This window comes from Mustela erminea, chromosome 19 (assembly GCF_009829155.1).
Source record: "Mustela erminea isolate mMusErm1 chromosome 19, mMusErm1.Pri, whole genome shotgun sequence".
In the NCBI taxonomy this organism is placed as follows: Eukaryota; Metazoa; Chordata; class Mammalia; order Carnivora; family Mustelidae; genus Mustela; species Mustela erminea.
The window spans coordinates 21794906-21816122 of NC_045632.1; the positions used below are offsets into that span (position 1 = coordinate 21794906).

Consider the following 21217-nt stretch of genomic DNA (forward strand, 5'->3'; position numbering starts at 1 on the left):
CATCCCCAGTTACGTTGCTTCCAGAAAGACAAGATCCCTGTTGGATGCCCATGAAGCTTATGCTGAGTAAATATTGACAAAGTAGTCTTAAGAGCAAACACTTTGACATTTGTAAGGTCCACTGGAAGGTCTTGTATATATTTATACAGCAGGAATGAGCACCGCATACCAATTTTCCTGAACTTGTTCTGACATAATTCTGCATGGATAGTGTGTGTGCAGGTGGCTGAGAGCACGGCTGAGTGTACACGCAGAGGAACGGGGCCAGGGCTGGGTCGGGGTCTCCTGTCCCGTCGGGAACAAACCAGTGCCTAGCCCCTGGTAGCAAAACTTACCGTAAGCTTTTTCAAGAGCTGCGTTTCCAGAAGAAAGGAAGAAAGGAAGAAAGAAAGAAAAAAAAAACCGCACAAAACCTTGTTTTTAATTTATTGCAATTGATGTACTTTCTTTTTACTTCGTAAAAATTTTATTGATGTTTTCGTACTTTATATTTATTAAAGATTGAGCCTCAAAAATGTAATGAGTAAAAAATGCTTGCTTAATTTAAATTGTGAATCTGTCTGTTAAGAAATGCATTAGGGGTAGGAGAAGCATAAGACATATTAATTGACAGACAGGAACTGCTGTCTCTGAGGTTGATACAAGTAATTTATTACTTTAGAAATGAATGCCACCTCCAGAATGTGCTTCATTAATTTCAAATTTAGTTTTAATTTCAAGCTGTTGCCCCTTGAGAAGAATAAGGTGGCAAATTATGTTTGAAGAGCAGACTTTTTTTTTTTCCTTTGCTCCAAAGAAACACCCCGTTTTAACTATTTAATTTTTCCAAATCCATGGGCCCGTCCTCCGCTTTGCTGTGTTTTCCTGAGAGTTGAGAAAATATTCTAGGTAAGCTCAGCCCTTACTAACGCTTTTTTTTTTTCTTCCTTCCTTCCTTCCTTCCTTCCTTTCTCTCCCTCCTCGTCCCCGTCTGGGTCCTGTCCGTCTGTCCTGCCCGCCCCGCCTTCGCACCTGCTATCGCGGCAGCCTATGTTTCCGAGGAGCTAAAGGCCGCCGCCCTAGTGGAAGAGGACCTAGACCCCGAGGAGAGCACGGTAGATGGGGAGCCCTCGGCCAAGTACATGTGCCCCGAGAAGGAGCTCAGCAAGGCCTGCCCCAGTTACCAGAACTCCCCGGCGGCTGAGTTTTCCAGCCACGAGATGGACAGCGAGTCGCACATCAGCGAGACCAGCGACCGCATGGCCGACTTCGAGAGCGGCTCCATCAAGAACGAGGAGGAGACCAAGGAGGCGGCCGTCCCCCTGGAGGACACGACCGTGTCGGACAGCCTGGAGCAGATGAAGGCCGTGTACAATAACTTCCTGTCCAACTCGTACTGGTCCAACCTGCACCTCAACCTGCACCAGCCCTCGTCCGAGAAAAACAACGGTGGCAGCAGCAGCAGCAGCAGCAGTAGCAGCAGCAGCTGCGGCAGCGGGAGCTTCGACTGGCACCAGAGTGCCATGGCCAAGACGCTGCAGCAGGTGTCCCAGAGCCGCGTGCTGCCCGAGCCCAGCCTCTTCAGCACCGTGCAGCTCTACCGGCAGAGCAGCAAGCTCTACGGCTCCATCTTCACGGGCGCCAGCAAGTTCCGCTGCAAAGACTGCAGCGCCGCCTACGACACGCTGGTGGAGCTCACGGTGCACATGAACGAGACCGGGCACTACCGCGATGACAACCACGAGACGGACAACAACAACCCCAAGCGCTGGTCCAAGCCCCGCAAGCGCTCGCTGCTGGAGATGGAGGGCAAGGAGGACGCCCAGAAGGTGCTGAAGTGCATGTACTGCGGCCACTCGTTCGAGTCCCTGCAGGACCTGAGTGTCCACATGATCAAAACAAAACACTACCAAAAAGTGCCTCTGAAGGAACCCGTCACGCCCGTCGCAGCCAAAATCATCCCCGCCGCGCGGAAGAAAGCTTCGCTGGAGCTGGAGCTGCCCAGCTCCCCGGACTCCACGGGCGGGACCCCCAAGGCGGCGATGGCGGATACCAACGACGTGCTTCAGAAGAACTCCAACCCCTACATCACGCCAAATAACCGGTACGGCCACCAGAATGGGGCCAGCTACGCCTGGCACTTTGAAGCCCGCAAGTCCCAGATCCTGAAGTGCATGGAGTGCGGCAGCTCCCACGACACGCTGCAGGAGCTCACCGCCCACATGATGGTCACCGGCCACTTCATCAAGGTCACGAACTCGGCCATGAAGAAAGGCAAGCCCATCATGGAGACGCCCGTCACGCCCACCATCACCACCCTGCTGGACGAGAAGGTGCAATCCGTGCCCCTGGCCGCCACCACCTTCACGTCCCCCACCAACACCCCCGCGAGCGTCTCCCCGAAGCTGAGCGTGGAGGTCAAGAAGGAGGTCGACAAGGAGAAGGCGGCCGCCGACGAGAAGCCCAAGGAGAAGGAGAAGCCCTGCGAGGAAGAGGAGAAGTACGACATCTCCTCCAAGTACCACTACTTGACGGAGAACGACCTCGAGGAGAGCCCCAAGGGGGGACTGGATATCCTCAAGTCCCTGGAAAACACCGTGACGTCCGCCATCAACAAGGCCCAGAACGGCACCCCCAGCTGGGGGGGCTACCCCAGCATCCACGCCGCCTACCAGCTCCCCAACATGATGAAGCTGTCCCTGGGCTCCTCGGGGAAGAGCGCGCCCCTGAAACCCATGTTTGGCAACAGCGAGATCGTGTCTCCCACGAAAAACCAGACCCTGGTCTCCCCGCCCAGCAGCCAGACCTCACCCATGCCCAAGACCAACTTTCACGCCATGGAGGAGCTGGTGAAGAAAGTCACGGAGAAAGTTGCCAAAGTGGAGGAGAAGCTGAAGGAGCCGGAGGGTAAGCTGTCTCCGCCGAAGCGGGCCACCCCGTCCCCGTGCAGCAGCGACGTCAGTGAGCCTATCAAGATGGAGGCATCCAGCGACGGCGGCTTTAAGAGCCAGGAGGGCAGCCCCAGCCCTCAGCGGGACGGGTGCAAGGAGGGGAGCCCCCCGGCCGAGCCGGTGGAGAATGGCAAGGAGCTGGTGAAGGCCATGAGCAGCGGCCTGAGCAGCAGCACGGCCATCATCACTGACCACCCGCCCGAGCAGCCTTTCGTGAACCCCCTGAGTGCCCTCCAGTCGGTCATGAACATCCACCTGGGCAAGGCCGCCAAGCCCTCCCTGCCCGCCCTCGACCCCATGAGCATGCTTTTCAAGATGAGCAATAGCCTGGCCGAGAAGGCGGCCGTGGCCACCCCGCCGCCCCTCCAGTCCAAGAAGGCGGACCACCTCGACCGCTATTTCTACCACGTCAACAACGACCAGCCCATAGACTTGACGAAAGGGAAGAGTGACAAGGGCTGCTCTTTGGGTTCAGTGCTTTTGTCACCCACGTCCACGTCCCCGGCAACCTCCTCATCCACGGTGACAACGGCAAAGACATCTGCCGTCGTATCATTCATGTCAAACTCGCCGCTACGCGAGAATGCCTTGTCAGATATATCCGATATGCTGAAGAACTTGACAGAGAGCCACACGTCAAAGTCCTCCACTCCTTCCAGCATCTCCGAGAAGTCTGACATTGACGGGGCCACGCTGGAGGAGGCCGAGGAGGCGACGCCCGCCCAGAAGAGGAAGGGCCGCCAGTCAAACTGGAACCCGCAGCACCTGCTGATCCTCCAGGCCCAGTTCGCAGCCAGCCTCCGGCAGACGTCCGAGGGCAAGTACATCATGTCAGACCTGAGCCCGCAGGAGCGAATGCACATCTCGAGGTTCACCGGGCTGTCCATGACCACCATCAGCCACTGGCTGGCCAACGTGAAATACCAGCTGCGAAGGACAGGTGGGACAAAGTTCCTCAAAAACTTGGACACTGGCCACCCCGTGTTCTTCTGTAACGACTGTGCGTCGCAGATCAGGACTCCTTCCACGTACATCAGTCACCTCGAGTCACACCTGGGCTTCCGGCTCCGGGACTTGTCTAAACTGTCCACCGAACAGATTAATAATCAGATAGCACAGACCAAGTCGCCCTCGGAAAAGTTGGTGACGTCCTCCCCCGAGGAGGACCTGGGGACCTCCTACCAGTGCAAACTTTGCAATCGGACCTTTGCGAGCAAGCACGCGGTTAAACTTCACCTTAGCAAAACGCACGGGAAGTCCCCAGAAGACCACCTTCTGTACGTTTCCGAGCTAGAGAAGCAGTAGCGTTTGCTTTCGAGGAGGATGACTGTAATTTGCTTTGAGGGAGAACGGTTGCAGGCACCTTAAGGCCCCTCTGTCTTGTTCTTGGCACATGTTCTTATTTTAACTGCGGAGAATCACTCTGGGCTGGACTGTTTTGTATAACTGTACAGTGTTTAATAGAGGTGCATAATCAGCTGTTGTTACTGGTAAAATATGAAGGTTAAAACGCAGTGGTAAGTGTTTGGAACTTTGTGTAAATGGGATTGAGTTGTGAGCATCCTCTGATGCTTCAAGCTGCATGCATTAACAGACAGTTTAATTAAGCATTTATAACGAAATCGGGCACACTTCTTCCACGCGGCGCGAGTGTGCCGGCGTTTCTCACCCTTTCATCTTTAGCCCTCTGAGTACTTTGAAGCACTTTTGCATTAATTTGGTTAAAAAATAAAATGAAATAATAATAATGTATGAAGCTCTGTTTTTTAAACTCCTTACCAGCTTAGTTAAAATTAATAATATGAACCTCCCTTTATGCAGGTCTGCAGGGGTATAACACGCCTTGAAATTTAAAAGAATATTATTTTCACATTGAAACATAGATGTATATATTGTATAGATTTCAGACTCTCTTATGGAAAATGTGATTGTGGTTTAAATGACCTTTTTTTCCTGCATTTATAGCAACAGTGTTTTATGTACCTGCTATGCTCCGGGCATAAGCCGTGCCTATGTATAGTGTATATTTTTTTTTTCTTTTTTCTTTCTTTATTTATTTTTTTTTTTTTTTTTGGTTTTTTTTTGTTTTTTTTTTTTTTTTTAGGTTTTTAAAGGTCTATGGGGTTTTTTTTTGTTTGTTTGTTTGTTTTTACATGCAAACATTGTAAATTATACAGAAGATACCACAGATAGCATTTATAAAGTATACAGAAACATTATCTGAAAGCAAAGTATGATTGTTTGTTTTGCTATACAGTACATCTATATTGATAGGTTCATGTTTAAATTATACATATTTATTAGCATCATATTATCATTTGTTTTGAGCAGTCTGAATACACGAGGCAGGAAACGACATCCGTGGCGGGCATCATAACTATTTTGCACATGATTTTTAAAGGTATTTATTAGAAGTCAAAGAATGCGCAAAATAAACTCAGTGCTCAAAGGGTTAAGTCTATCTGAAAAGAGAAAAGAAAAAAAAAGAGGAACAGCAACAAAAAGAAGTTGTACTGTATCTCCGAAGCATTGATAAAGCCTTTAAAATGTTTGTACTGTAATACTTTGCTTAAAAGTCACGAGGCATTCTGTGACACAACCTCTTCCACTAATTTATAAGCCCTCTCGGTGGCTCTTCCATATTGTAGGATGCCTTTTCCTTCCGATTGGTAACTTTCTGTTTTGTTCTTCCTAATTATTCTCCCAAGATCCCACACTGCAGTTTTATCTTTAGGCTTATGAAAGGTAACCCGTGGTTACCGGCTCTCCAAGTGATTCTGTTCTTCTCCATTTTTGGCAGTTAATTTGCAGAAGTAACTGACAGCTGACACCATACGAGAACCTATGTATAAAATATTGGCATGTAAGCAGCACAGACACTGTAACACACTCTGTGCCCTGTTTTGTTGTTGACAATGAACCACCATTATGTGACTCTTCATATAACCCTTTTTTCTACGGCAGCATTAAAATTGTCTTTTTGCTATAATTTTGTGTTGCGTTCACAATTCTGTCTGAAATGTGCTACGGCTAACGAGCACATTAAAATTAAATTGTATGCGATCTGTTTATGACTGAGTCGGTTGCTGTGTCTGCCAGGTGCTGGCAGTCGGAAGCTGCCCGTAAATCAGGGGAGTTTTAGTGAACTTTGGCGTTTGGAGAGCAGGGAGCCCTCTTTCTCAGAGGCTGCGTGGACAGAATTTTCCCTGAGAAAAGAACGCTAAAGAGAGGAAGACATTCGCGTGAGGTTAGCTTCTCTCCTCAAAGGAACGATTAGGAAGCAGAGCTTTGAGGGTCGCCCCTGGTGACCCTCGTGGGGGTCTGGGGGTTCGGTCTCCCTTCTGCAAGTGCGTGGGAGGCGTCAGGGCCCCGAGCCCTGTAGGAGGCAGGTGTGGGGAAGATTCAGACTCAGGGCAGGGTGGTTCCTTCCTGTGGACTTGGGCTTTTCATGTTGCAGGAAACAGAGCCACGCTGGGAAGGTGGGCTCTGGGACCAGAGCCCTCTCTCTGCCGTGCCCAGATAGCAAGGTGCAGGGTGGCGGTATGGAGGGGAAGGGACTGAACCCACACACGGGAGGAGTGGGGAGAGCATTTATATGATAATCACAAGCTTTTATTAGCCTCGGCAAATCATGCCAACAAAACGCTGGGAACATCATGTAAAATTGTAAAATACCTTTATTACTCCATTCAAACTACTCCTGCAGTTATACGAAATCGGAGCTCCTAACCTAGAATTATACAAATGAGAGATGTATTACATCCATGTAATACATAAAACACCTCAACTTAAAAAAAAAAAAATACTCTTTTATTAAAAATTCAAATTAAACCCTTTCAGAGATGTTCGGCAACACGCCTACGTTTCTTCCGGTTCATCCCCACCCCTTTTGTCAAGATGAGTCCAAAATTTCTGTCTGCTCTACTTTCTCTCGGCAATCCGTGTCTCTGCGGGTTTTTAGAGAGAACCTCACTAGAGTTTCAGACGGGTTTTTGGCAAATCGGGAGCACCGGGCTGGCTCTGCTCTCGCTGGTGATGGAGCCTTACGATTGGGCTGCGCCTGTGGGCGGGGCGCCGCGGGCTTTCCCTTCTGGGCAGCGGGCCTGGCTCCTTCCCATCAACTTCTCCGCCCTGGTCCCGCTCTGAGTAGCGGTGTGCCCCGTGGGCCTCTACCTGGAAGGTCTATGGCACGCAGTGTATTCCTCCAGGGGACCGGCGCCCCCTGGAACCGGGCTCAGGGGACAGCACCCTCCCTCCCGTGCCTCCCGCGTCTTCACATCCTGGAGCCCAGATTTCCACTCTTGAATTTTTCACAGGTTAAATATAGCATCGGTTTATTAGAATCCAAAGTCCTGCGTCTAACAGATTAAACTGACAACACTTCCATCACCACCAGGCCCATGTGGCTTGAAGGGAGATAGGATTTGTGCAAGGGAGCGTGCCTGCCCCTCCCCCCACTTTAGAGTTTGGGAGAAGAACCCTCCACTCTGCCCATCTCGTCCTCACCCCACCCCAGGATTATCTTCAGGACTTTTCACTTTGAGTGTGGAAGTGAGGGTTTAGAGCCAAGGTGGGCACCGGGTGATCTCGCCCATTTGGCACTTGGAGCCCGGCACCGGGAAAGGATGCTCGCGGGAACAGGTCCCAGAAGTCAGTGTTGCCTCGGGAGGAAGCACGGTCAGTCAGGGAGCTGAGGGCCCTAGTTGTGAGCACCAACGTAATTTGGCCTCGTGACAGTCCCCCAGACCGTGCATCCTGGGAGGAGGTGGGCAAGGACTGGCTAGGGCCTCACCCCATTTGGAACTGTAGGGCCATTTACTCCGGAGACCACCCACCGCACCCTCTCCTGGCCGGAGAGAGGGCCACTGCCGGGAGAGCCTTCCATTCCCAGCCCAGAATGACCCCGATTGCTTGGAGAGAAAACGGGCAGAACTAAAGGGGGATGCGGAATCTCCCATAGTTGTGCGCCGATTCTCCTGCATTTGGGGCTGGTGGAGAATGTGAGTAGGAAAGGGATGGGGCCTCCCAGTCAGGTCTTTAGACAGGCCCTGGGAGGAGGAGGTGCCAAGTGAGGGAGGTTTTAATCACAGGTGTGTTGGTGACCCCGACCTCACCCCGCCCAAGCCCAGGCTTGTTGCGGTCCTACTGTATATCTTCCAGCCATCACATTTACACAGTATCTTAAAATAACATTTGTGATAAATGTGCAATTTAACTAATTTATGGTGCTATGATGTGCTCAGGGCTACATGCAAGATGAAAATCTTAAATGGAGCTTGAACAGCTCACTTCACAACAAGAAATCAATATGCCACATCTTAGCTATTCGCTGCAGTCAACATTTAGCAAAAATATCAGTGATGTATCTTTAAGTTTTAGGCAGCAAGAATTCTATAATTAACCCAAATCGTACATAGTTAGAGAGGGTTGGTTATGATGAGGACCCAGATCTCCCTGGCATCTCCGTTCTATTTTCATTCTGCAAAGAGAAAAGAAAAAAAAATATGTATATTGATAGCCACCAAAGAGATGTCTCTCCCCAGGGTGTTCTGCTCAGGTGAAAGTGTGAGCCTCTGCAGCAGAATTCAGGGCTGTGGCCTCTCCCAACCTGGAAAGATTCCTTTTCCCAAGTTCAGACCATTCCAGCTAGGTCGACTTCCCTACCCCCAACCCCTGACCACCGACCATGCCACGAGGTCTGGTGACCAAAGAAATACTAGAAAGGAAAGAGGTCCCAATGCTGAGGAGAGCTGAGTGCTTTCTTGAGAGCAGAAGAACCCCGACGGTGGACAGGACAGGAGCTGATGGGAAGCAAGGTTGCCTTTCGCAAATCCGCTGTTAAAACTGTTATCTCCAGAGATTTCTAAGTCATCGAATAAGAAAGAAAAAAAAATAAATGATTTTATTTTTTTAAATTCATCTGTGAAGTTCTTTTGAAATTGGAAAATTGCAATGGCATTTTATTCTGTTGACTATTTAGCACAAAAACAATACACTTTGTATTATAGGAAGCAATCATAAAAAGGAAAACACACAAACCCCAGCGCCACTCTTTAATAATAAATACTTTAACTTTAAAATAATAGCCATTATCCTTTTAGCTAATGGAGAAATTACCATTTTTACTCTGCCAGATAGTTATTCTTTTGGTAATAGAAACACTAACCTTTTTTCTCCCTAGGGATTTATTAGTAAGCACGTGTAATCTTTGGCAAAAGGAAACCTGAAAATGCACTTCCCGTGGGACCCCCTTCCCAGTCGATGCCTTTCAGCCTGCAGCTGACCTCGGGAGCCTCGGAAAAGGTACTCATGCCTGTGTGCCCACGCAATTCCAGAGTGTGCTGGCCTTTGCAAAACATGCTATAGTTAGCTTCGGGAACAGTCTCACTCCTTTGGGGAAGGCTTCAGCTCTGTTTCTCAACATAAAGCTTCTGAGAAGAAAAGCTCCTTTCTAACAAAGCCCACCTTCGCCTGCGTGGTGTGGCGGCGCTGGGCAGCCCAGGGCTGAACTCCCCATGTTAGTGCAGAGTAGCGGTCCAACACAGGGTTTTGTTTCCAGGGACGTGCTTGATTTTCCCTGCACTCCATTGGGTTTCTCCAAGCCAGAGGCAGATGCTGCTGGTCTCAGAGGCACCATTTTTCTCTCCCCGAGGACTTGCCAGGAGCACCCTCCCCCATCCCCCAGGACAGTTTAAAAGGCAAGCCAACCCAGTTCCAAGGACATCCCAAAGCACCTTTGATCTGGGACGTTGTTCCCTGTGCAGCCAAGATAATGAATGTGACAGATTGTCGGTCAGTGGCCTGACGGTCTGTGATGTCTGGACAGACCAATGGTGACTCAGTTAGACCACAACTTTGGACATGGGGAATGATCTAGAGCAAAGTTGGCGGCTTCCTGAGGCTCAGCATTTGGGGGTCAGGGCCCTATCTCTAGTCCAAAGAGCCAGGTGTTTTCAAAATTAAATCCCAAGGATGGAAGATCAGAAGAACTGCTTCTCCACCACCTTCATGTCATGTCATGTACTAATATATTCCTAATAAATCATTCCTGATGATAATGGTGATAAGCAAGGTGACCTCTTTCCAGAGATTAACGTCCACAATTAGCTACTCAGAAATTAAGATACACTGTTATTTACTGTCTAACCCGTGCTGTGAAATACGGTGGCCACCAGCCACATATGACTCCTCAAAATTCAAGTTGATTACAATGAAAAGCTAAGTTCTTCAGTCATACCTGGCACATTCCAAGCACTCAGTAGTCACACATGGCTAGTGGTTACACTTTGGGGGGCAGCCCAGATACAGAATGCCCCCGTCCTCCCAGAAAGTTCCTCCGGACTGTGCTGTTTTTCCCAAGTAAGAAAGAGCTCAGGGCTTGAAGACAAAAGTGTGCTTCCAGTCCTGGGTATTTCTAAGAATCCTTCCTTTGCCAATATGGGCGCAGGCAACATTCTCATGTGCTAAATATCTCTGATCAAAGCCAAGGACACATATAATTAACCTTGAGCATAAAATTATAAACAGAAGTGCACGCATCAGTGTATGAAGTTGCTGATCATTCCACCTGCTGTGGATATTATCTGGGCTGTGAACTCCAAAGCCCAGATATCTGATGGATGTGGCCGTGACCTTGCTCTGCCCTTAGCTGGCGAATAATCCCGCAGTTCTTGCGCTGCTCTCTTTGCCCAACTGGACTTGAATCCTTCTCTGGGGCTTGGAGACTGAGAAATGGCTGGAAGGCTGGCGTGGCTCCTAACCCCCACACCTGAGGACGGTGAGTCCCCTGATGCAGCCCCAGGTAGCAGCAGTGGGGGTGGGCAAGGGGTCCGTCCTTCTCTCTCTTTAAAAATGAAAATATAGAAATAGGACTTCAGAAAAGACTTTTTTAAATTTGGAGGGGGGGAGCGGTTTATGTTTTAAAAATTATTGCGTTTCAACATCTCACTTCCATTACTTTTTTTTTTTTCTTTTCCCACCGCAGGATTCCAGGGACACATTTATGACCGTCATAATTGTGAGTTAGAGATCTCCCAGGCCAAGTGAAATGAAATTACGAGAAACTGAAATCTGTTTTAATTGGAGCATTTATGGAAAAAAGAAGTCAGACTGGCTGCTTTTCTCCTTTATGCGGCAACCCTGGTTCAGGGCCATACCTGCGTCCGGGAGCCAGGGCCGGCCACACTCGGGCGGCGATGAAGCGAGGAGGAAGAGAGGCAGAGAGAGAGAGAGAAGAGAGAGAACGAGGTAGGTGTGTCAGGAAGGAGTCATTTTCTTAGCTAAAAAAAAAAAAATAAAAAAAAAAAAATGGAGGTACAGTCGCGGGAGTTCCGCCTCAGTGACCATGAAACCGAGTCGGCAAAAGCTGAAGGACCCGGCTCCTGAAAGCCTCATCAGGGCTTGTCATCGCTCTAATGAATATCATTTAAATTGCTTTGTATATTGGTGGAGTTTGGATGTCGATTTAATTTGTGCATGTGTTTGAGTTCTTCTGCTTGGCTAGGCTAACAGAGAAGCAGCCGCCTAATGAAAACTGAGTTGGTGACAGTGTGATGTGCTCCAACCCAGTCAAATGGGTTTGAAGGGCTGCAGTGACAGCCCTCAGAAAGAAGTCGATGTGGCTAGGGCGGGGGAGAGCAGGAAGGCTTTCCTGCTGGTGCGCAGACCTGCGAGCAGGCGGTGCTGCTGAGCCTGGGCCCGGGACGCATGTGATGCAGTCCTCGTTCAGCCCTGCCCACCCGCAGCCCTGGGCCGCCCAGGAGAAGGCCCCCCAGCCCCAGACCCGAGGTGCTGTGCCGGTCCTGCCGCGATCCCGGCGGCTGTCCCCTCTCCGTGGTGAAGAGATGCCGTTGCTGGGATGTGGCTGGAAGCCCCCAGCTAAGAGGGCATCCTCCTGTTTGGACACCCCCAAAGAAATAAAGGCCTTCTCTCACGTTGTTTTCGCTCCCAGCATCTGGAGAGGGAGGCCAGCTGGAGTGGCTGTGGGAACCATGTGTAGGTGTCGCCTTCCCCTGGCCCACTGTCGCTACCAGGAAGGTCAGCCAGACTCCTGTTTGCAGAAGCACTAGAAATGCAGGCTGAGCCTAAAGCCAGCCACCCACTTCCTCCCCACTCAATCCCTCACCTCCAAAGGGGCCATGGTTCTGGAAAGAGTTTGACCTGGGGCCGGTACGTTTCAGTCAGGGACTGGGTCTCCAGACTCATGGGCCTACAGCTTCATCATGGGCTGCCCAACACCCCAGATTCTCCCCAGGGTGGGTGGGGTGGGGAGTACTAAGCCAGGGGGCTGGACCCAGGCCTGAGGGGTGGGGAAGGGAGGAACGGGAGCCTATGAAAGCAGCCCCTTCCCTGCCGTCTCTGCACTCCTCGAAGGTTGACTATCAAACAGACGGAACCTGCCTTCAATGGCTTTCTCCAGCTTCTTATTATAGCCTTCTCAGAGGTTGTCAATATTCACGTGATCAACAAGGCAGCACGTAACCCAGGAAAAATGATCACAGACAAGAATGTGTTTGGGGGTCTGCGTTGCTTTCTCTGCTCTCTAGACCCCCCCTCCAGCCCCACCCTTGCAGGAGTCTGATCCAGGGGTTGGGGGCTAGGGGGGTCCTCTCATGGCTGTAGAAGAGACGGACCCCTTCCCCTAAATCAGACTCAAAGGCGGAGATGTGAGGCGCTCACTGGAAAGCCAGCCCCTGTCTCTCCACCAGGGAGAGACAGGACTAGGACAGAGTGGAGCAGGGGAAGGACACGGGGCCTGGGGCAAGGGCTCACTGCAGGCTCTGGAGCAGATGGCAGAGGGTGTCCAGACTTTCCGAGAGTCCTAACTACCCAGTCTGTGTAGGGGACTTTGGAACTACGACCTGTTTGGTAGTTGGGGTTCGTTTTCCTAAACATGGGGACCCACTGTTCTTGAAAGAAGGTCTGAGGCGTTTCTGTGTGCCTGAGGCATGAGGTGGGGGCACCGATAAGGACTCTGGGACCCTGCACAATTCCCGGGGGGGGGGTGCTGAGCCTTCACCTCCCCAGGTGACCAGAGCGTAACCTGTCCACCTTGGTGGCCAGCATCAGGAATGAGGGAAAAACGCCTAAGACCCGTGCTGGACTTGAGTGAGTTTGGAGCCCAGCTGGAGAAAGGAAACAAAATGGTAGTGACAAATAAATGTCAGACGTCGTAGTAAGACTGAGGCTGGGCAGCAAACAAAGTGGAATCACAAGGCTCGGTCCCTGAAACTTGAGGTCTCCTGGCAGGGAGCCTGTGTTTGACGAGGCAGGCCTGAGCTGGACCTTGAGGGTCGGATAAGATTAGAGATGACAGGGAGAGGAGGGCGCAGGTGGCCACGGCCCCTCTTTGTCAGAAACTGTTGGAAGGCTGGTGGCTTGGCTGCCTTCTCTGGCTGCACCTGGAGATGGCCTTAGCCTGTGTCACCTCCTGAGATGCTCCCATTGAATCACCTGAAATTAAGCTGTGCCCATAGATGTTTTCTTTATCCATTCCAGGGTTTCTCACATGGGGGGCGGGGTCTTTCTAGGATTCTTCCACAGTTTCTTGTTCTTGTAGGGCTTGCAAAATAGAAAGGGCACATCTCTTCTTTGGCTTAATAGGTCCGTGGGCTCCCTGAAGTCCACACATGGACCTTGGCGGTGGCTCTCAGTTAGCACACTCGGCTCCCTCTTGTTGCCTTCCGGAATTTACAACTCTTGGGCTGCCCCTTCCTTTCCAGGCCTGGGGGTCAGGAGGGCTCACTGAGATGCTGTCGGCAAGAATTGGCTCAGGATCTCAAGTGAAGAAAGGAAGTTTGGCCCAGGTACATGAAGTCCGGGCATAGTGATGTCAGCTCCTGCTGGACATCGGGGCTTAAGTGATATCCAGGAATCTGTCCCTCACTGTCTCTATCTCTGTTTCTCTCTCCGTCTGTCTCTATTTCTGTCTCACCCTCTCCTCTCTCTCCCTCTCTGTCTCTGTTTCTCTCTCTCTTTCTCTCTCTCCCTCTCTTTCCCTCTCTGTCTCCCTCCCTTTCTCTCTCTCCCTCTCTCTTTCTACCTCTCTCTATCCCCCATGCCCCGCCCTTCTCGGCTTCATGCTTGGGCAGTTCTCCCCTCAATGTATGTCCTACTCATAGGTCCTGATCTGCAAACTTAAGGGGAAGGAGTTTCCTGTCACCATAGTGGGAAGCAGCACCCTGGGTGGCCAGGATTGGGTCCTTCCTGGACAACAGCTGTGATTCTGCTCAGCAGGGGTGGGGTCACAAGTTCATCTCAACTTGGTTCCAGGCCCAAAGCAGCAGTACTTCCTCTGTTTCAAGGTCAGGTTCAAGCTGTACACCTAGGGTTCAAATCTGGGATACAGATGGCTCTGTGTACAGGTTGGTAGATGTTTCTCTTTGTATCTGGAGTAGTACCTAGAGCCTCAGCTTTGCCAAGGGGGTGATGAGCTCGTGGGCTTCCTTGGGAGGGGGCTCCTCTAAATAAAGAATCTCAATTTTCTAGGGGGCTGTAGGGATAAGCCTGGTGAGAAGACAAGCTATGGGATTTCCACTGGCCCCCAGGAGCAGCTTCTCCTGGTGGCAGGTACGGGATAGAGTGGGCAGCATCTCCTCTTCCTTGGGCCAGAAGTGTCTGTGGACACCGCTGACCTTGGGAAGCTCTGGGCTGCTCTCTTAAGATACAGCTAGAGGCCTAGAACCCTGCAGAGAGGGTGGGCTTCCTTGCCCAAAGGCCACTGGTCCTTTCTGTTGCACTTCCTAGACCCTGATATGGCTGTGGGCCAGAATTTACTAGAAAGTAAGTTCTAGAAAGCTGGACTCTCTGGCACCTGAACTGAACACGGAATGTTTAGCAGGTATGGGTTGTCAGACGTAGCCTACGGACTGAGTATGACCTGCCAATTGCTTGGTGTCAGCCACACTTAAAGCACCAAACAAAACTAACTTTAATCGGTTGCCAACTTTTGAAAATCGGGAGATTTCAGACAGATCTCTAGAGGCCACATTCCTCCGTGACAGCACGTGGCTGCCCATTTCAGCAGGAGCATCAGCTCTCAGGTGGCCCCCCACCCCGCCCCACCTTCTGTCTTATCGGCAAGGATCCTCAGGAAGTGGAGGCTGTTCCTTTGACAGGTGATTCCAGAAAGCGCAGGTGGAAGCCAGCGGGGGAAGGGCAGGGAGTGGTGAGACAGGAAAGGAGAGGAAGACAGTTCCAGGTACACCAAGTTGCAGGCTGCCCCCAGGGTCAAAGGGACTTGAGCCTGCTGGAAAGCTGTGCAGGACTGTGGCAAGATGAGTCCCCGCCCTGGTCCCATCTCAGGGTCAGGCAGATGGGGATTCTCCACTCCGGTGGGAACCTGCCTGAGCACTGCTCCCCGAACATGGAAGACTGTGCTCCCCCCAGGTTAGAGACCAGGGTCTTGCAGTAGGAAGCCCTTGGCGGTTACAGAGGAGGGGCTCAGGAAGTACGGACAGCACCTGCCACCTGGCCACTTCTAACACCCATTTCCCATCTGGCCCCTGCTCTGCTGCAGGCATTAACCTGGGGGGGGGGGGCTATTCGGCCCCATGGGAGGGCTCCCGATGGGGCAGGGGGACTGGGCCAAGATAACCCTCCATGTCAGCCCCGGAGCGGCCTCTAGAGCTCAGGCGTCCCTCTCCCCGTTGGCTGTTTCCACTACCCTGTGCTACTTATTCCAGGGAGACTGGAGCCCTGGATGCCTCACTCATCCGTTTTATTTTATTTAGTTATTTAATTATTTACTTATTTATGTGTTTATTACCCATCTAGTTCCAGAGATAACTTAAGGCTTCTGTACAGCTCATTAATTGCCTCATTGCTGGCTAGGAACAGTGAGATTGGCTGAGAGGGGAGGGAAGTACAACGAGTGGGGGGACCCGCAGGAACCATGAGACGCGGGAACCTGGCGAGCCGCCGCAGAGCCCCGCCGCCCGCCGCCTGGACCGCACCGGTGACATCTTGCCGGAAATGGCTCCGCACAGGAAGTCCCGCCCACAGGAAGTCCCACCCACCCCGGCCAGGGCACCCCTTGCCTTGACCAGCCCCCTCCGGCCGGGGACAGAGCTCGGAGAGAGAGCTGCTGGCCCTTGTGCCTTTCTGGCTCCTCGCGCTCTCTGCTGGGGCTAGCGGTGGGCAGTGGGCGGCGAGGTTGTGCGTGCCAGGAGAGGAGGGGCTGCTCTCTCAGCTTCAGGCATCTTCCATCCTGCCCTCCCCACCCGCCCCCGCCATTTCTTTGCGTGAGCAGATGTGTCCTTCCTCCACAGAAATGCCCTGTCATAAAGTTAGTGGCAGAATCCACATGGATTATAATAGAATCAAGGTGGGCACAACTGTCGTGAGAACGTGGAGGTGAATTTTCAGCCCCTGTCCCCGCTCCCCCAGGAGGACTGATGGGGGTGGAGAAGGCGCTGAGCCAAGGCTGGCATAGGGGCTACAACCCACCGCCCCCAAGGTCCCCGCAGGGAACGACCTCACATCACCCTTCCCAATGCCAGCCGTCCTGCCCCGTTTGCTCGCCCAAGAAAGACATCATGCCAACACTGCAATCAATTAGCCCCGAGGAGTGGACAGAGGGGGTCGGGAAATTAATTTCATTTGGGTTTTCTCTCCTGAGGCCCTGCCTGGCAGCCAGCTCTCCCAACACCCACATGTCCCAACTGCTCCGTCCATCAGCTCTTGTCCAACTTAACTATTCATTTTATGTATTTTAATTTGGGCAGAACATTTATTTGGCTTAAATTTCCTTTTCAGGGGTTGGAATGTGCCTTCCACACACAGGCAGAGATGATCTGCTCGAATTTCGTCAGAAGGAGTTTAGTTTACAAAGATAGTAACTGAGCTATTAAAACCAACAACCCCTTTTAAAGCAAACAGACCATTAAAATATAGGAACAGTTTATGGCATAAATAAAATGGAGGATATAGATTATTTAAAGATAAGATTTTCAAGAAACAGGGATAAAAAAACATTTAAATAATTTCACCACGATATTTTTTTTTTTTACAAAGTGAACTTCAAAATGCAAATGCAAATTAAAAAAAAAAAAAAAGCACAGAAAGACATTAAAAATCCATCTTCTTAGTAAAGGCGTACAAAAAAGGCTTGACTTTTCCTTCTAGATCTGTAGACGATTTCAGAGGGGCGGGGTGCAGGGAACTACTTGAATTCATAAATGGCAGGATTTACCCAGCTTGGGAAGCCACATTGTGGAAAAAGAAGCAAGACATTTGCTTCTAGATCATTCTCTCGAGCAGGCTGACAGATACAATAATTTCGTCCATTAGTCCGATCCATTGTCTTCCTTCGGCACAGAAGTACTGTACCGCGGAGGTAGATTTCCACTGCTATGCGTATTTTAAGGGTTATTTGGCAACACGAGTAAAGCTAAAAGTAGCCTCTTAATCTAATTAATTGACATTTCTGAATCTTGCTTTCACAACAACACATGGTTTCATGTTCTGGGTTTTAGCACTTGTCAAGCTTTTTTGGAGAATGTTTTGGTCAGAATGACAAGATAATTTGTGGCTGAGGCTCCAAGCTAGAGAAGTGTTTAAGGCTATAATGATTTATTATCATCACAGAATAACAAAATTTACCAAGTGTTTCATCAGAATTTTTGAAATAAGTTTGCCACCATAGGAGAAGCAGCCGGGTGGGGGTGGGCTGCGTCTGGAGACGGGGAGGGCTCAGGCTTCAATATACAAACCCAGCCATGCCTGAGTCCTTAAAATTTCTCTCTATTCGATTTATCTCGGCGCGTTCCTTGAGAGAGAAACCCCAGAGCGTTTTAGGAGGACGAGGGGTTGTAGAAGGAGAACAGAGAGAAAAATCAGACCTCTCCCCCGGGCTCGGCAAGCAGGAAACCCGAGTCCCCGACTCCACTCGTAACATATATGTGGCTACAGCCAGCGATGAATTTCTACATTTTGGCACCGGTCAGAGTGAAAGTAGTCGCACTATCTATAGAAACTTTGAGATGGAGAACACTTGGAGTATGCTACTGAAAATGCAAGAAACACATTTTTGAAAGGATGAAATAATATCACTGAGTGACAGTAAATTAACATGCTGACATTTGCAGACTTTCAGAGCATTGCCATAAAAAGAAGTAATACAACATGACTAATTTGGACTTCTTCTTTCTTCCTTCCTAGGGAGAGACAGCCCTGCCCCTCCACGGCCACCCTGCAGGCTGTGCCTCGCCGGCACTTCCTCCTCTTTCCCAGGAAATACTTCTGACTTAACCATTCCCCTGCGCTCCGACGACATTGGCTCTCAGAGACTCCGTGGAGAAGGCAAGCTTGACTTTTGTGCTCAGAAGATGCTCTCTTGAATGTCAGACAGATGTTCGGTGGCTGGCGGAGGGTTTGCACTTCTGGCCACTTCGTGACAGCCTGCACAGTCCACCCGCTTCCTCCATCCCCCACCATACAGTGCCAGGGCTGGGGAAGTCCTTGCATGCCTTTGAGCATCATTGCACAGATGGGGAGATTGAGGCACAGAGAGGCCCTAAGTTCCCAGGCTGCTTCTTTTTCCCCTGGGCCAAGCATCCAGCCTGGAAAGCCCTCTGGGTGAAAACAGGCATTCTCTCCACCTCCCTGCGTGGGAAATAAGCCTTCTGTTATTGAGCCTTCTGTTATTGGTGTTATTGGTGCTGGCACAGTGCTGGGCACACAGAAAGCACCAGTTGCTTAATTAATGAAAAAAATGCATGGAGTGAATGGATTCCCCAGCTCACTGTCTCTTGGGTGGCAGCAGGGCGGTGGTGGGGGAGGGCTCTCACAGCCAGCTTTTCCCTTTGTCAGACACCTGGGGTTCAGCAACAAAAGGGAGCTGGACGCCCCTTTGTTCTAAGAGCTGTGTTTCCCAGGTGAGTGCCACACCCCTCACAGCAAAAAATAGCCAGGGGGTTCTCTGTTCTCACCCAGCATGGTGGCTGGCCCCCAGGAGAGGCTCAGCAAACGCGGGTTCTCTAATGAGAGAGAGGCTCATTTTCCTTCTGGAGGAAGGGCTACCTGGAAAGGAATGCACTTTTTTTTTTTTTTTTTTTTTTTTTTTTTTAACAAACTGCAGCCCTGGGATGCCCGGAGAACAGCATGTGCAGGGAGGGTGACTGAGCTCTGGGCTTCCTGTACGGCCACAGATCCTAAATGCAGACCTTCCCACAGAGGTGGAGGGGCCAGCCAATGGCTGGACCTTTATGTAGGGTCCTCTGACTACCTGTGCAGAGTTGATGTCCAAGAGAAGCCATTGCAAACAATGAACCAGATGTGGACAGGCTGGTGAGTGTGACTATGACGGAGGCGGGCTCAGCCTCAGGAAGACAAGAGAGGAACCCAGGATGGTGCAGGTGCTGAGCATGAGTTACTGGCTGGCTGAGTCTCAGAATTGGGCACGGTGACAGGGGCAAAGAGCAGGGGACCCCAGCGCCGCCCGCCCCCCCCCGAGCGCTGCCACTCAGAGGATGCAGAGCCTGGAGAGCCTGAGTCTGCTGGGGACCAAAGTCTGATCTCAACACAGCAACTGGGAAATGAGTGAAGGTCAGGACAGACGATATGCCAAAGACTCATACCTTCCTTGCTGTTCTGATCACTAGAAATCAGATCAGAGAGTTGTCCCCTCTTCTCCCCTAACCGGACCCAATCTGTCTGACGGGCTGTTTCAGTCCCACAGGAGACCTGAGTTCTGGGGCTCGCCTGAGGGCTCTCCCAAGGCCTGAGATACCACACTGAGCCCGGCTCTGGCTATCTGATGATTTGAGGGTTCTGATGGACTTGGTAGGGGACACATGAACGATCACAGATGAGCTTCCATCTCTCCCCCTGTTTAAGTTCCCAGCTTCTTGCACAAACACTGACCAGTCTTGTCCCCACCCAGCATTCTGAGTTGTAAGAATGAGGGTTTCTGGAGAACATGGTCTCTTGGTTTTCTTCCTTATTCTGAGCAAATACCTAGCGAGCTCAGAAGCCAGAGGCAGGCATGCTTCCAACCCTGGCAGGTACCCTCAGCGTCCACCTTGCCCTCTTATGGGCCCGGAGGCCACAGCCCCATGTGTCTGGCAGAGAGTGGCCATTTCCAACCCTGTGCGGCGTGCCCCTACCAGACCCCTCCAGGACAGCGTGTGGGCGTGTGGGCAGACTGTTACGAGCTAACGTAAGTTGAGACTAACCTTTCAGCAGAACAGTTTGAGTTAAAATAAAGGGATTGAAAAAGAGTACAATGACCAAAAAAATCTATAAAAATGCAATTGCGCTAATATAATTTTATCACTTATTTAAAAATTTAGTCGACCCAAAAGACTACCAAGTGTGAAATTAAGGAACAGCTCCTCTACTTTTATGGAAATCACTCTTCCTCACTTGTCTAATAGCCTGATTTTGTCAGATCATTTATTTCCATGGTTTTAAAATGAGCTTGACAGACAGAATTTTATAACACCACTTTACTGCAAATAAGAACATCATTTTCGCTTATTAAAACTGAAGCTTAGAGAAAGCATTAAAATTAACAGTTCACTCTGCTTTAACCTTTTGAATACTGCCGTGACTTTACACGGAAGACTGTGTGTAAAGGAGGCCGTGGGTCTTGGGATAGATGCCGGAGGTGGGACGGGGCAGGGAGCCCAGTTCCGCAGGGACTCGCAGAGGACACCCACCCGACTGGAAATGGCAATGATGGTGCCCAGAGAAATCCACTGCCCGGCAATGAGCGTCAGCCACCGGAAGCCTAGCACAAAACCCCAACCCCCCGCCCTGGGGACACCAAGGGGGACACTTGTTTTAATGTATGGTTAGGGGCCTGCTTTTCTGCCTAGGAGGAAGGCTGGGCTCTCTGAGTCTCATGCATTGATCCCGCCTGCCTTTATTCCACAAATACCGCCGAGCATCTTTTATGTGCCAGGCACGGTTCTAGGCACGTGCGATGACTCCTGGGTTAGACCAAGTCCCTGTCCTTGGAGGACTTAGCATGTCCCAGGGGGAGACAGGCCCTAATCCAATAAGCTAATAAATGTATAAGCTCATGCCTGGGAGGGGGATGCCGGGTGCAGAGGAAACGGAAGTGGAGCAGAGACAGATAGAGAGTGTTTGCGGAGCTCAAGTGATCTCTTTCTGGCTCAGGACTCTGGACAGGCACTAGCAAGGTGGCCAAGGCCTGGCCATTGCAAGAGGCTGTTGTCTGTTCTGGTGCCCTGGAGGTGAGGCCTGAGGCAAAGGCATTATTAGACAGAACAGTTGGAATCTGCATTTTTGTGCCTGAGAGCTTTGTTCGAAACCTCAGAGAG

The 21217-nt window shown here is 50.8% G+C and overlaps 1 protein-coding gene across 6 annotated transcripts in view; it reads left to right on the forward strand.

Moving 5' to 3' along the window:
- Positions 1-21217, forward strand: part of TSHZ3 (teashirt zinc finger homeobox 3) — a 111625-nt gene that overhangs the window by 66145 nt on the left and 24263 nt on the right. For 5 of the 6 annotated variants that reach the window (XM_032323993.1, XM_032323992.1, XM_032323994.1 and 2 more), the window contains one exon: positions 1027-6001. In XM_032323993.1, coding sequence (XP_032179884.1) covers positions 1027-4235 — 3209 coding nt within the window. In that variant the 3' untranslated portion in view covers positions 4236-6001. Of the gene's footprint in view, positions 1-1026; positions 6002-9111; positions 9234-10914; positions 11178-18089; positions 19476-21217 lie in introns of those variants that run through there. The other variant, XR_004281133.1, reaches the window with a different exon arrangement.